This window comes from Bombina bombina, chromosome 3, assembly GCF_027579735.1.
Source record: "Bombina bombina isolate aBomBom1 chromosome 3, aBomBom1.pri, whole genome shotgun sequence".
Classification (NCBI taxonomy): domain Eukaryota; kingdom Metazoa; phylum Chordata; class Amphibia; order Anura; family Bombinatoridae; genus Bombina; species Bombina bombina.
In genome coordinates this window covers 1,177,573,320-1,177,590,335 of record NC_069501.1, presented here as the reverse complement: position 1 = coordinate 1,177,590,335, position 17,016 = coordinate 1,177,573,320, and the positions used below count along the sequence as shown (strand labels likewise).

At 39.7% G+C, this 17,016-nt stretch overlaps 1 protein-coding gene across 3 annotated transcripts in view; it reads right to left on the bottom strand.

Moving 5' to 3' along the window:
* MTMR2 (myotubularin related protein 2) overlaps nucleotides 1-17,016 on the bottom strand; it is a 267,450-nt gene that overhangs the window by 123,316 nt on the left and 127,118 nt on the right. For 2 of the 3 annotated variants that reach the window (XM_053708592.1, XM_053708595.1), the window contains one exon: nucleotides 579-807. The exons of the other annotated variant lie outside the window; for it this stretch is intronic. In XM_053708592.1, coding sequence (XP_053564567.1) covers nucleotides 652-807 — 156 coding nt within the window. In that variant the 3' untranslated portion in view covers nucleotides 579-651. Of the gene's footprint in view, nucleotides 1-578; nucleotides 808-17,016 lie in introns of those variants that run through there. 3 annotated transcript variants of the gene reach the window in all.

Genomic DNA, 17,016 nt, shown 5'->3' with positions numbered 1-17,016 from the left:
AGATATATATTTCACTTACACCTCCAGTATAATGTTACCTACTGCACACTAACCTTTGGAAATTGCTTATGTTTTATTGCACGCTTAAATAGTAATGTTAAAGAGGCATTAAATGCTAAATACATTTTATAGGAATTGTACTGAGCAGGCTTGTGCATTCAGTACTAAGCGATTGCCGAAGATGGTGACCGCAAGACGCATTCTGCAATTTTTGGAGCCGGATTTATTCTTCTGAAAGTGCAATACACTAAGATTTGTGCAAATTCAGATAGTACTATGGATAGTAGAATGTTTCACTTACACAAGTATAAATTGCTGACTGCGGCTTGGGGCCGCCATCGTAAACCTAGGTTCCATATTGGCAGCACCCATGATTAGACAGAGGTGCATGAAATGTATTCACTGTCCCTTTAATGTACACAGTCAGCAGTGAAAGACATTTTATCTGCTTATGTTTACTAAATGTTATCAATATTCTTTACTGAACTCATAAAAATGATCAAATTATGCAACCAACAATTGCCATAATTTCTGCTCTTACTTGGCTAAGAAATTGCGATAGTAGAACCACCAACTAATTGTGTTCTTCAAAGCAATTTATACCAAATAAATACAATTGAAACATAAATGTAATGCAAATTAAGGCAATGACTATACAACTGTCTGAATGGTAGTAGCAGAATGAGGGGAGCCACCTCTCTCTGTTGAAGAAGAGCGATTGCCAAGTTCTCGCTTAAGGTCTTCCAACTTTTTCTGGAGCTCTGCACGCTTGGATAGAAGGTCTTTGAATCGATTGTTGAGGGGCTCCTACGTAATGAAAATAAGAAAGCTTGTAAACATACTACAGTAAATCATTCGAAATAAGTGAATGTGCAGTGGTATATAAACAAAAATAGATTCAAACCTCTGAGCATATCTAATTTTTTATGCACCAATAAACAAGAAATTATAAAAGAAAATTGTATATTTAAAAGCTAAATGTTTTTCTCTCTTTTTTTTCCGTATATTTGTTCTGCAGGTCTAATAAAATACCATGAAGTTCATTTTGTAGACCACGATTTGCCAAATGGACCAGAACCCAAACTATCTACACATGTAATTAATTTGTTAGTCTGTACCAATATGTGAATCCATTATGATTTATGTATACTTCACTGTCTTTACTTGTGACTCCTTGATGTAAATTTAATATGAATTCTTAACCCCATGAGAATTAATGAACAAATCAGGAAAGGGTGATTTCATGTAAGTATGAAGAATATGCCAAAAAAAAAGTTAGGAGCAAATTTAATACTCTAAGCGGGCTAGATTACGAGTGGAGTTCTAACAGTTACCCACAAGCGAAAAGGGGTTTATTGCTCGTATTACAAGCTGAAAGTATATTTATTAATATAACTATAATGTAATCGCTAAGTATTTTTTCTATATTTCATGTCTAGTTTTAAAAATATTTATATTTATAAATCCCTACCGTTTCGTAGCTGACTCCTCCCAACCCCTATTTCTGCATTTTCAGCTTTGTGAAGTATAGAGCGGTCCCACCCGCTCTCTACATCTCTCAAAAGTGCGTATATGATGCAGCTTTTAACTGCGCATGCGCTAATCAATGACTTCGCTTTCATCTGCACATGCGCTATTCGGCGATGCGCATGAGGTAATTGGTGTGGAAACATCAAAGTAAACTGATGCACTTATCCGTATAATTTATACAATGCGGATAACGTATTAAGGGATTCCTACCTGTAACTAGAACGCATGTACGAAACGGGAGCGCGCATGGTGTTGAATGGAAAAAATAAGTTTAATGAGTGGGAGGATGACGTCTAGTCATGGCCTCCTAACGGCCTAAATTTCAATAGGACGATCGGAAAACGTGATTGCAAGGAAAAAATTACGGGTTGAATAAACAAGGTTATTAAATTGCCTGAAAACTGTTTATAACTTGATTAAAGCGCCAAATAAAAAAAACAATATGAATGAGACCTATATTATTTTTAATACATTAATGGATTACTGGATAGAGACTAACATAACTTTACCTTCACTTGAAGTAGAGGAGAACATGTAAAACATATTGATGTAATATTCATATGTAATAGTGTTTAAAACTGTATATTTAGTGTAAATATTTCACATTCCAATGTTCTGCATATAGAGGAATATGTTATATACAGCTATATATAGGAATATATCTAAATATATATATATATATATATATATATATATATATATATATATATATATATATATATATATATATAGACATACCTATATATAATCATGTATGTATATATTGTACCAAAATAAAATAAGTTATATTTAGAAATATGTATTTATGAATAAATAGAACATTTTCTTCTATGTGAAGAACATTGTAATGTGAAATATTCATATTTTCATGTAGGGTTAGAGAACATGAGAATATGCGATCAGGTTTGTGCACGAGTTGGGTGTTCATTTTTATTTTTTCCACTTTTTTTTGCTCCATTGACTTTGATAGGGAAATAGGTTATCGAGCACAGGATATTCTAAGTTCGGCTTTTTACGCCCGTCGGGTTACCGTGCAAGCGAAAACAGTTTACTTTCAATTTGTAATACGAACGCTACCCAATGTGCACAAAAAACATAATTTATGTAAGAACTTACCTGATAAATTAATTTATTTCATAGTGGCAAGAGTCCATGAGCTAGTGACGTATGGGATATACATTCCTACCAGGAGGGGGCAAAGTTTCCCAAACCTCAAAATGCCTACAAATATACCTCCCACCACACACATACCTCAGTTTTAACGTATAGCCAAGTAGTGAGGTGTAAAAAGGAGTAAAAATGCATACAAAAATAGGAACTGGAAAAATAATGTGCTTTTTTACAAAAAAATTCATAACCACCAAAATAAAGGGTGGGTCTCATGGACTCTTGCCAGTGTAAAAGAAATTAATTTATCAGGAAACAGCATATGGAATAGGAAAAACATCAGGAGCAACCTTAGGGGGTTTAAAAACAGAATTTAAACGTTTACTGTTTTTTTAATCAAGAGGACTAGACTCTTCAATACCCAAAGTAATCAGAACTTCCTTTAACAAAGAGCGAATAAAATCAATCTTAAACAGATAGGAAGATTTGACAATTTCAGAACTGATCCTATGAACCAGAGGAATCCTCATCAGCAGAGTACATTTCAGTATGCTGTCGGTCAATACAAAGTTCATCAGAAATATGAGAAGTTTTAAAAGACCTTTTACGTTTATTTGAAGGCGGAATAGCAGACATAGCCTTATCTATAGCTGCAGCAATATAATCTTTAACATCTGCAGGAATATTAGGTACATTAGACGTTGAAGGAACAACAGACGATGTATTAGTACTAATAGAAACATTATCCGCATGCAAAAGCTTATCATGACAGATGCCACATAATTGAGCTGAAGAAATAACATCAGTTAATTTACAACAGACACACTTAGCTTTGGTAGAACTGTGTTCAGGCAGCATGGTTTCTACAGCAACATCAGAGGCAGGATCAGACTGAGAAATCTTGCAAAATGTAAAAAGAAAAAAATAACATTTAAACAATATATCCAATTTCCTCATATAGCAGTTTCAGAAATGGGAAAAAATGCTTATGCTAAAGTAAAAATCAAAAAAATAAGCATTATGGTTCTTGATAATATGAAGAGAACCAGAAGCAATAAAGGAAGAGGGGTAATAAAATAAAATAATCAAGTATGACGCAAAAGGAAATTCCAAAAAAAATGTTGCCGCCAAAGCTAACATCTCGCGTCATAACAAGTGCGACTTTGCGCCAAAACAACAAGACGCAGGAAATTACGAAACTTGCTTCATCCTAGACGCGATTCCGCGCCAAAAAAATTTTAGTGCCAAGAATTATGCCATAAAGAATGGCATTTTGCGTCCTCGCGAGCCCGCAAAAATTTGGGAAAACAAAGTCAATTTGAACCCCAGGTAAGAATAATAATCTTCACAAATACAAATTCCATAATGAAACTGATATACTGCAGAAAAGGGAAATAAACATAGACCTGACTCTTGGCAAATATAAGTAAATACATATATTTAAAACTTTATAACATAAAGTGCCAAACATAGCTGAGAGTGTCTTAAAAAATTATACATACTTACCGGAAGACACCCATCCACATATAGCAGACAGCCAAACCAGTACTGAAAAACATCAGCAGAGGTAATGGTATAGGAGTATAACGTCGATCTGAAAAGGGAGGCAGGAGATGAATTCCTGCGACCGATTAGAGAGCCTTTGAAAGGATTTCCCATGGGTGAAACCACTAAATCAATAAGCAATACTCCCTTCACATCCCACTGACAAACACTGTACTCAGAAGAATTGGGCTTCAGAATGCTTAGAAGCGCCTATCACAGAAGAAATCAAGCACAACTTACTTCGCCACCTCCATAGGAGGAAAAGTTTGTAAAACTGACGGCTAGATTTAGAGTTCGGCGGTAGCCGTCAAAACCAGCGTTAGAGGCTCCTAACGCTGGTTTTGGGCGCCCGCTGGTATTTGGAGTCAGTGATTAAAGGGTCTAACGCTCACTTTACAGCCGCGACTTTTCCATACCGCAGATCCCCCTACGCCATTTGCGTAGCCTATCTTTTCAATGGGATCTTCCTAACGCCGGTATTTAGAGTCGTTTCTGCAGTGAGCGTTAGAGCTCTAACGACAAGATTCCAGCCGCCTGAAAATAGCAGGAGTTAAGAGCTTTCTGGCTAACGCCGGTTTATAAAGCTCTTAACTACTGTACCCTAAAGTACACTAACACCCATAAACTACCTATGTACCCCTAAACCGAGGTCCCCCCACATCGCCGCCACTCGATTAAAAATTTTAACCCCTAATCTGCCGACCGCCACCTACGTTATACTTATGTACCCCTAATCTGCTGCCCCTAACACCGCCGACCCCTGTATTATATCTATTAACCCCTAACTTGCCCCCCACAACGTCGCCGCAAGCTACTTAAAATAATTAACCCCTAATCTTCCGACCGCAAATCGCCGCCACCTACGTTATCCCTATGTACCCCTAATCTGCTACCCCTAACATCGCCGACCCCTATGTTATATTTATTAACCCCTAATCTGCCCCCCACAACGTCGCCGACACCTACCTACACTTATTAACCCCTAATCTGCCGAGCGGACCTGAGCGCTACTATAATAAAGTTATTAACCCCTAATCCGCCTCACTAACCCTATCATAAATAGTATTAACCCCTAATCTGCCCTCCCTAACATCGCCGACACCTACCTTCAATTATTAACCCCTAATCTGCCGACCGGAGCTCACCGCTATTCTAATAAATGTATTAACCCCTAAAGCTAAGTCTAACCCTAACACTAACACCCCCCTAAGTTAAATATAATTTTTATCTAACGAAATAAATTAACTCTTATTAAATAAATAATTCCTATTTAAAGCTAAATACTTACCTGTAAAATAAATCCTAATATAGCTACAATATAATTTATAATTATATTATAGCTATTTTAGGATTAATATTTATTTTACAGGCAACTTTGTAATTATTTTAACCAGGTACAATAGCTATTAAATAGTTAAGAACTATTTAATAGTTACCTAGTTAAAATAATAACAAATTTACCTGTAAAATAAATCCTAACCTAAGATATAATTAAACCTAACACTACCCTATCAATAAAATAATTAAATAAACTACCTACAATTACCTACAATTAACCTAACACTACACTATCAATAAATTAATTAAACACAATTGCTACAAATAAATAAAATTAAATAAACTATCTAAAGTACAAAAAATAAAAAAGAACTAAGTTACAGAAAATAATAAAATATTTACAAAGATAAGAAAAATATTACAACAATTTTAAACTAATTACACCTACTCTAAGCCCCCTAATAAAATAACAAAGCCCCCCAAAATAAAAAATTCCCTACCCTATTCTAAAATACAAATATTACAAGCTCTTTTACCTTACCAGCCCTGAACAGGGCCCTTTGCGGGGCATGCCCCAAGAATTTCAGCTCTTTTGCCTGTAAAAAAAAACATACAATACCCCCCCCCAACATTACAACCCACCACCCACATACCCCTAATCTAACCCAAACCCCCCTTAAATAAACCTAACACTACCCCCCTGATGATCTTCCTACCTTGTCTTCACCATGCCAGGTTCACCGATCCGTCCTGGCTCCAAGATCTTCATCCAACCCAAGCGGGGGCTAGACATCCACTGAAGAAGTCCAGAAGAGGGTCCAAAGTCTTCCTCCTATCCGGCAAGAAGAGGACATCCGGACCGGCAAACATCTTCTCCAAGCGGCATCTTCTATCTTCTTCCATCCGATGACGACCGGCTCCATCTTGAAGACCTCCAGCGCGGATCCATCCTCTTCTTCCGACGACTAGACGACGAATGACGGTTCCTTTAAGGGACGTCATCCAAGATGGCGTCCCTCGAATTCCGATTGGCTGATAGGATTCTATCAGCCAATCGGAATTAAGGTAGGAATTTTCTGATTGGCTGATGGAATCAGCCAATCAGAATATAGTTCAATCCGATTGGCTGATCCAATCAGCCAATCAGATTGAGCTCGCATTCTATTGGCTGTTCCGATCAGCCAATAGAATGCGAGCTCAATCTGATTGGCTGATTGGATCAGCCAATCGGATTGAACTTGATTCTGATTGGCTGATTCCATCAGCCAATCAGAAAATTCCTACCTTAATTCCGATTGGCTGATAGAATCCTATCAGCCAATCGGAATTCGAGGGACGCCATCTTGGATGACGTCCCTTAAAGGAACCGTCATTCGTCGTCTAGTCGTCGGAAGAAGAGGATGGATCCGCGCTGGAGGTCTTCAAGATGGAGCCGGTCGTCATCGGATGGAAGAACATAGAAGATGCCGCTTGGAGAAGATGTTTGCCGGTCCGGATGTCCTCTTCTTGCCGGATAGGAGGAAGACTTTGGACCCTCTTCTGGACTTCTTCAGTGGATGTCTAGCCCCCGCTTGGGTTGGATGAAGATCTTGGAGCCAGGACGGATCGGTGAACCTGGCATGGTGAAGACAAGGTAGGAAGATCATCAGGGGGGTAGTGTTAGGTTTATTTAAGGGGGGTTTGGGTTAGATTAGGGGTATGTGGGTGGTGGGTTGTAATGTTGGGGGGGGGTATTGTATGTTTTTTTTTACAGGCAAAAGAGCTGAAATTCTTGGGGCATGCCCCGCAAAGGGCCCTGTTCAGGGCTGGTAAGGTAAAAGAGCTTGTAATATTTGTATTTTAGAATAGGGTAGGGAATTTTTTATTTTGGGGGGCTTTGTTATTTTATTAGGGGGCTTAGAGTAGGTGTAATTAGTTTAAAATTGTTGTAATATTTTTCTTATCTTTGTAAATATTTTATTATTTTCTGTAACTTAGTTCTTTTTTATTTTTTGTACTTTAGATAGTTTATTTAATTTTATTTATTTGTAGCAATTGTGTTTAATTAATTTATTGATAGTGTAGTGTTAGGTTAATTGTAGGTAATTGTAGGTAGTTTATTTAATTATTTTATTGATAGGGTAGTGTTAGGTTTAATTATATCTTAGGTTAGGATTTATTTTACAGGTAAATTTGTTATTATTTTAACTAGGTAACTATTAAATAGTTCTTAACTATTTAATAGCTATTGTACCTGGTTAAAATAATTACAAAGTTGCCTGTAAAATAAATATTAATCCTAAAATAGCTATAATATAATTATAAATTATATTGTAGCTATATTAGGATTTATTTTACAGGTAAGTATTTAGCTTTAAATAGGAATTATTTATTTAATAAGAGTTAATTTATTTCGTTAGATAAAAATTATATTTAACTTAGGGGGGTGTTAGTGTTAGGGTTAGACTTAGCTTTAGGGGTTAATACATTTATTAGAATAGCGGTGAGCTCCGGTCGGCAGATTAGGGGTTAATAATTGAAGGTAGGTGTCGGCGATGTTAGGGAGGGCAGATTAGGGGTTAATACTATTTATGATAGGGTTAGTGAGGCGGATTAGGGGTTAATAACTTTATTATAGTAGCGCTCAGGTCCGCTCGGCAGATTAGGGGTTAATAAGTGTAGGTAGGTGTCGGCGACGTTGTGGGGGGCAGATTAGGGGTTAATAAATATAACATAGGGGTCGGCGATGTTAGGGCAGCAGATTAGGGGTACATAGGGATAACGTAGGTGGCGGCGGTTTACGGAGCGGCAGATTAGGGGTTAAAAGTGTAATGCAGGGGTCAGCGATAGCGGGGGCGGCAGATTAGGAGTTAATAAGTGTAAGGTTAGGGGTGTTTAGACTCGGGGTACATGTTAGGGTGTTAGGTGCAGACGTAGGAAGTGTTTCCCCATAGGAAACAATGGGGCTGCGTTAGGAGCTGAACGCTGCTTTTTTGCAGGTGTTAGGTTTTTTTTCAGCTCAAACAGCCCCATTGTTTCCTATGGGAGAATCGTGCACGAGCACGTTTTTGATGCCGGCCGCGTCCGTAAGCAACTCTGGTATCGAGAGTTGCATTTGCGGTAAAAATGCTCTACGCTCCTTTTTTGGAGCCTAACGCAGCATTTGTTTGAACTCTCGATACCAGAGTTAAATTTATGGTGCGGCCAGAAAAAAACCCGCGGAGCGTTAACAGCCCTTTTACCGCCGAACTCTAAATCTAGCCGTGAGTGAGGTATGTGTGTGGTGGGAGGTGTATTTATAGGCATTTTGAGGTTTGGGAAACTTTGCCTCCTCCTGGTACGAATGTATATCCCATACGTCACTAGCTCATGGACTCTTGCCACTTAGCGTAGTTAACGCTCGAGTTAGAGCATTAAATAACCCTCCACTATTAATCTGGAAAAAAATTGGTCCCCCCTGCAGAATTTAGAGGGTTCGATTTATGTAAAAGTTTTGTATAAAAATGCATTTTGCTAAAGGGACATTAAAACACTTTGAGAATTTAATATAAAATGCTTATGTGTAGTAAAAAATGTCATTATTTATTTTGTCCACATTTACTATAATTTCATTTTGAAAATTGTGCCCTTTCCATTTCCTGTTAGAACTGGAACTGCAGACACTGCTATATTCCATGCACTGCAGTCATTGGTTGTATATTCTAGTTAGTTATTTATAGCTGTCCCTGATTGGCCTCAGCAAAGAAACATAGGTTATAATATTGCGGCAACCCTTGTTTTAAAGTGAATTTAAAGTTTCATGAATGAGTGTTCGGTTTTTAAAAATGCTATTAAAAACAGGGGCACCTTTATTCATGAAACTTTACACTGCAGCATTGTTTTTACAAATACTTACCTTTTCTTAAGCAAACAAAGACCGCGATGCTCCACCCGCAGTTCCTCTGTACTTAGCACTTCAATGACGAAACCGGCTTCCTGCAATCACGGCGTGGCCTCACAAAATGGATGCTCTGGGGTGCACGCCATGATTAGAGGAAGCCGGTTTCGTCATTGATGAGGTGAGTACAGAGGTCTGCGGGCGGAAGATCGCAGTCTGTGTTTGCTAAAGAAAAAGGTAAGTATTTTTAAAAAATGCTGCAATGTAAAGTTTCATGAATGAAGGTGCCCCTGTTTTAATAGCATTTTTAAAAACCCGGGCACTCATTCATGAAACTTTCCATTTACTTTAACCTCTTAAGGACATATGACGGATTTTTTCCGTCATAAAACAATTGAGCAAACTGAAAGCTGTGTCCTTAAAGGGTTAAAGGGACAGTCTAGTCCAAAAAAAACTTTCATGATTCAGATAGGGCATGTAATTTTAAACAAGTTTCCAATTTACTTTTATCACCAATTTTTCTTTGTTCTCTTGGTATTCTTAGTTGAAAGCTTAACTTAGGAGGTTCATATGCTAATTTCTTAGACCTTGAAGGCTGCCTCTTAAAAATGCATTTTAACAGGTTTTTCACCACTAGAGGGTGTTAGTTCATGTTTTTCATATAGATAACACTGTGCTTGTGCACGTGAAGTTGCCTGGGAGCTATCACTGATTGGTTAAACTGCAAGTCTGTCAAAAGAACAAATAAAGGGGCAGTCTGCAGAGGCTTAGATACAAGATAATCACAGAGGTAAAAAATATATAAATATAACTGTGTTGGTTATGCAAAACTAGGGAATGGGTAAACAAGGGATTATCTATCTTTTAAAACAATAACAATTCTGGTGTAGACTGTCCCTTTAAGGACACTAAACTTTAACATTTATTTTTTCAATATTTAAATAATTTAAAAAAAAATTGTGTTTTATTATTATTAGGTTAATTTTTGCTTTCATTCCATTATTCTGTCTAGCATGTATTTAGTATTAAATGTCCCTTTAACATATCTGTTTAGGGCGTGGCCTGACCAAGCTAAGAAATGGCCGCATAATTTGTGAGCTCTGTTCAGCTCATCGAATAAAAGTTCAATTTGGAGCCCTAGCAATTAGCTAAACATGCTAAAACAAAGAGCCTTAATCTAGTCCATGGTTGAGCTGATCTATCAACCTCAAAAACGGTGCAGGAGATAAATTATGAAGTAAACCTCATGACACTACAATGCAGCGGAACCGTGGCGACTACATCAGATAACAGCGGATAAACACAAACTACTTGCCCGGCAGCATCGGAGGTCAGTGGGAGCATCGAGAGACCGCATCGCTGCGGAGGGAACCCCCGAAGAGAAAGAGCAGCAGAGTAAGCTGAAAAGAGCTGCGCAACACCGCACACATAACAAAGCAGCATGGAGAAATCCAAGATGGCGCCAAATCTCGCAACGATCTGAGACTGCGAGCGGAGCTCCTGGACAGGTAATCACGACCCCCTGCATTAAAGAGCACAGGAAGGGAGGCTGAGAAACACCCAACGATAGAAAAAATACTGTGACCAACAGACAGATCCCTCACATAACTCGACATACCATATGATAACCAAGGGCCAGGAAGAAAACATAGAGGGAGCCCAAGAAGGTGGGGTAAAATAGAACCGCTAACCTCAGAAAAACAAAACAATGAGGCACCCCATAAAACCTCACACTCCCTAAGAAAAGACTCTGAGACCCGCACACTGCTGAAATAAGGGACTGCCCAGCGGTACAATTAAGATACAGACACAGGCCCACATCAGCTTCTCTGATAAACCAAATAACAAAGCTAACAAAATTTCTAATCATAAAAAGCAGTTGATTGCGCATCATTAATTAGGATTCACTTATTAATCTAACAAACACCTTTGACGCCCAACACAACAAGTGACATTAAACCACTAATTTGCGGCCTTTATACCGCACCACTAACAATAGGTGCCAGAAAACCCTTCTCAACAATGTCAGCCAGAAGATTGATAAAGGGAGACAAAACAACTAAATCATCCACAGTTAATGCCTACTTCAAAACAACTGTACACCCCAAACTAAACATAACGGAAGACACGGAAGAAGGGGAACAAGAAACATCAGATGTGGAACACCCTGACCCCACGGAAGACATCACCCCAGTGACCAAAGCAGACTTGAAAGGCTTAGTCTCAAAACAGGACATTACAGCTAATTTTGAAAAGCTTTGGAACAAAATTGATAACATGCACACAGCAATGACCAATAGCTTATCTGAAATCAAATCAGAGATTGCTGATCTAGGGGGGCGGATGGACACACTAGAGGAACAAACAGACACCCTAGTTGAAGATATCACTAATGTTAACCAAACTGTAACCTCACACCACCAGGAGCTAAACGAGATCCATGAAAAACTCGAAGACTTAGAGAATAGGAGTAGGAGGAACAATATTAGGCTGAAAGGAGTACCAGAGAGCATCCTCAATAAAGACCTCCTCTCCTATGTAGCACAACTGTTTCACCAGGTGACAGGGGGAACAGACAACTTCAACATGGGAATTGAAAGAGCCCATAGAGCCCTCAAACCTAAACCCAAAGAAGGTATGCCTCCCAGAGATATAATTATCAAAATGGCGTTATTCCAAGATAAAGATAAAATCCTACAGAGTGCACGCAAGAATCCCACCCTGAAATTTCAAGGGAACGTAATACAGTTTTATCAAGACCTCAGCATCAGAACTCTTCAACGGAGAGGTGCCCTCCGACCGTTAACACAGCTGCTCAGAAAACATCAAATATTATACAAGTGGGGCTTCCCCTTTGCCCTGTATATTACCAAAGACTCCAGAACAATCACTCTCAGGGACCCATCAGACATTCCGGAAGTCTGTCAAATTCTCGACCTAGAAACCCCAAAATTAACATCTCCTGCTCCCTTGCAACGATTAACGAAACCAGCGGATCAGATTTCGAAAGCTCAATGGACAAGATCGACCAGAAAGAAACAAAAAACTTGAAAATTCCTCTTTGGGACTTATTAAGGGTTATAAAGACCCCACAGGCCACTCTTTGCCACAGATATCACACGTTCACATGGTGATAGCCAGAGCAATGTGAGTTCCTAAAAGACACCTTTTCCACCAAAATCACTATGTGAACACACAAGCATGAAGAGAAACTGGCTTACTTTCTCTGGAGCGAACGGCCCTGTTGATACGGAGCTGTTAGACAACCAGGAATGAGACTTTGCTCACAAACACTACCCTATTGACAGGGGCCCCTTTGCTACATTACTAATATTCAATTCGGTGAAGCTGAACCGACACCCCCAGTTAATTAAGACTTACTGTTATTGCACTTTAAACGTTTTCTTAACATGTTTTTCCCTGTTCCTCTTGTTCTTTTTCTATCTTTCCCTCTATTCTTCCCTGCAGAAACGAGAGAACCAGATCCAAACTGGTGGGCCCATAGCCCAGCGGTGCTGCATTGCTGCTGTTTATGCTTCTGTCTGTTTTCAGATGTCGAAAAAGAGAGGTCTTTACAATTAAGGTTCACCAGGAGGGTAGATATGACGCCCTTCCTGGCAGGGTCTACAATACTTGAGAGTAGGAAACCTAGAGGGGTCTCATGCGGACCAGGTAAGCTAACTACCCACAAACAACAAATAAATGGAGGGTGACTTGACCATAGCCACACATAATGTACGGGGCCTTAACACTGACACTAAGAGAAGATTAGCCTTTAAACAATACACTTTGCTAAAAGCCAAGATACTGTTTCTACAGGAAACACATTTTGTAAAACCTCAACTCCCTTACTACTGGACCAAAAACTACCCCACTCATTTCCATGCGACAACCAAGTCAAAGAAGAGGGGAGTTTCGATCCTCATCCACTCCTCAGTCAACTACATACACAAATCCACCACAGCAGACACCGAAGGTAGATATTTAATCTTAAAGGGACAGCTAGACAATGTAGATGTGGTTCTGTGTAATGTCTATGCGCCCAATGAACAACAACATATTTTTTTCACGAGCATATCGCAACTCATCACTCAGTGGTCACAGGTCAGAATTATTATGGCAGGCGATTTCAACATCCCTATCTTATCACAGGACACACAGAGACCAAAGACAATTTCGAACAAATTGTTAAGACGAGACAGCATAATACGGAACATTCAGAGTTCACTCAATTCACATTCACTAATAGACTCCTGGAGCATCTTAAATGGTAACACCAGAGACACGACTTTTTATTCGGCAGCACACAACACCTACTCTCGACTAGACTATATCCTTACAAGTCAAATCATGCAACCGATACTTAACTCTTCCAACATTTGTCCCTGTGTATGGTCAGACCACTCAGTGGTGGTACTTAAAATGATGAGTATGGTTGACCCAAATAGATCTAGATCCTGGACTTACGACCCAAACTTACACAAAAACCCACTTGTTCACTCCTCTACCTTGCAACACTTAACTGAATTCTGGGACATTAACACAGATTCTACTGACAATCCGACGTGTGTATGGGCAGCACATAAATCGGTATTAAGGGGCACCCTCATAAAAGAAAAAACTGTACATAATAGAAAGACAAGACGTGACTTGCTGCAAACACATGAGGACATAGCACACTTGGAGAGACAACACAGACTAACGGGGAGCCCCACCATACTGAACACCCTGCAACACAAAAGAGACTCATTGGCTAAATTACTAAACTCCCAGGCCAACAGAGCTATAATGAAACTAAAATCACAGTATTTTATTTACGCTAACAAGCCAGACAAATTCTTAGCCCATAAAATCAGAAAAAAATATAAAACAGCTAATATCCCAATCATAGAGAAACCAGACGGCACAACCACGTCCCATCCCCAAGAAATAGTTGACGCCTTTGGAGACTTCTACGCACAGCTTTACGATGGTAAAAAAGTAACACAAAGTCCACAGACAGAGAACCTCACACAGAGATTTTTAGCGACCCCCTCACTAACTAAACTAACAGACAACGACAAAAAGACGCTGAATGAGCCCATTTCGACGGTAGAGGTCGTATTAGCGATTAAAGCTTTAAAATCAGGGAAAGCCGCGGGACCAGATGGTTTTCCAGGGGAATACTATAAGCTGTTTAGAAAAGAACTTATACCACATCTGACCAAATTCTGCAACCACATAATGCAAGGATACCCAATCCCAGCTGAACTGCTACAAGCCAAAATTATAATTATACCCAAACCAGGCAAAGACCCAAAAAAATGCTCTAGCTATCGCCCAATTTCCCTGATTAACCAGGACATAAAATTTTTTACTAAGATCCTAGCAAACAGGTTAGCAAACATATTGCCCAAACTGATACATAAAGACCAGGTAGGATTCATTAGAGACAGGGAGGCCCCGGACAACGTCAGACGAATTGTGGACACGGTCCACCACCTATGTGACACAAAAACGCCTTCTCTGCTTCTCGCGTTAGACGCGGAGAAGGCGTTCGATAGGGTAGATTGGGGGTACATGAACACAACCTTGACACACATGAACTTTGAGGGCCCCTTTATGGACGCCATCAAAACTATATACACTAACCCAACGGCCCAGGTTTCCTCCAATGGCTATAGATCTAAATTATTTCCAATCTTAAACGGGACCAGGCAGGGATGCCCCTTGTCCCCCTTGCTATTCGCGTTGTGTAGCGAGCCCCTTGCAGCTCAGATAAGGGTGAACCCCGACATAGAAGGAGTTAAAGTGGGCAAGACGGAATACAAAATCAGTCTTTTCGCGGACGACATTCTGCTCACTCTGACCAGACCTATGCATTCACTACCCAATCTATTTGAAACAATAAGAGAGTTCTCATTAATCTCTGGCTATCGCATCAACACAGATAAATGCGAAATGTTGCCAATAGCACTCCCCCCACACACAACGAAATTAATCCAAATAAATTTCGAGCTAAAAGAATCTAAGGGCCCCATGAAATACTTAGGGGTGGGAATAACGGGACACACCCAACAACTATACAAAGCTAACTATATTCCTCTGTACAGAGCCATCAGAAAAGACCTGCAGACATGGAAGAAGCATAACTTCTCCTGGATGGGGAAAATAGCGGCGGTGAAGATGACAGTGCTGCCCTGTCTGCTCTATCTTTTTAGAGCTCTCCCCATACGTATCCTATACCCTGACTTAGAGAAACTTCAATCAGAGATTTTGTCATTTATCCGAGGTAAAAAGATTGTCAGAATAGCGTGGAGAACCATGACAAATCATAGAAGCCTTGGAGGCTTGGGGGTTCCGAACTTAGTGGAGTACTACAAGGCAGCTAGATTGGCCCAAGATACATTAATACTTAGGGCCAGAGGGGAAGCCCTATGGACACAGCTAGAATCAGATATGAAGGGGGGGGACAGAACAGATGCAATACTATGGGTACATAGAGACAACACACGCGAGACTAAACAACATCAACCACTCACAACTGAGACCACCCAGGTGATATGGTCAGAATTAGCACACAAAAGAGAGATGTGCCCGTTAGACTCAACTTTGAGGCCCATTAGATACCTCCTTCACAAAGACTTGCAGAGAACTATTAATAAATGGGAAAACAAAGGACTGTACCGGGTAGCTGACTTCTTACTACAGAACAAGGTGATGACTTATGCCCAATTAAAGGATAAACTAACCCCAGACCCTGTGCACTGGTACTTATACCTCCAAATATCTTCAGCAATACACACCTATATACAGCCAACCCGAACCAAGGGAAGATCTACCCTAGAGCACATATGTAGTAGCACAGGCAGGCCAAAACACTCCATCTCTAACATATACCTCGATATACAAAAATTAAAGACCACAACTAAGACACCTCTCATGCAGAGATGGGAAGTAGACCTAAACATTAGATTAGAACCAGAACAATGGCATATGACCCTGGCGACAGCCACTAAGGGCTTACTGAGTGCTGACCTTAGGGAAAACACCCTGAAGACGATATTCAGATGGTACCTTACACACCTCAGAACGACACATACCAATTCTAGACTATGCTATAGGGGATGTGGAGAAGTTGGCACATACCGACACATGTTCTGGGACTGCCCTGGGGTTCAGACCATATGGCAATCATTAACTGATTTAGTCAGCTACCTACTGGATGAACAGGTGCAGATTAACATAGCTCAAGCTTTAATCCACAAACGCATACCTCACCTCAATAAACCAATAAACACTTTCATTAGAATATTATGTACAATAGTGAGAACTTGTATAGCTAGATATTGGAAGGTGGGGACACCGTCATGGCAAGAGATTAAAAACAAAATCCAACATACATATAACATGTATGATCTAGCAGCGTGGTCCCTAGACACTAAAAACTCGAATGACGAGATCTGGTTTTACTGGAACTATAGAAATGGCTTTAATCACCCAACCCTGCCGACAACTACTCATTCTTAGACCCTTGGCAGCTAGTTGAACACATTTGAACTATTAGGGGCAGCTGACCCACTTTCTCCTATGTATAAGGTCACCGATAGCGCTTACAACCTTCTTTGTTCTCTCGTTTTCCCTCCTTTGCACTTTCCCTTTTTCTCCCTCCTTTAATTACTTGAAATTTTACCCACCCTCAGGAAATGCCATGTTTGACC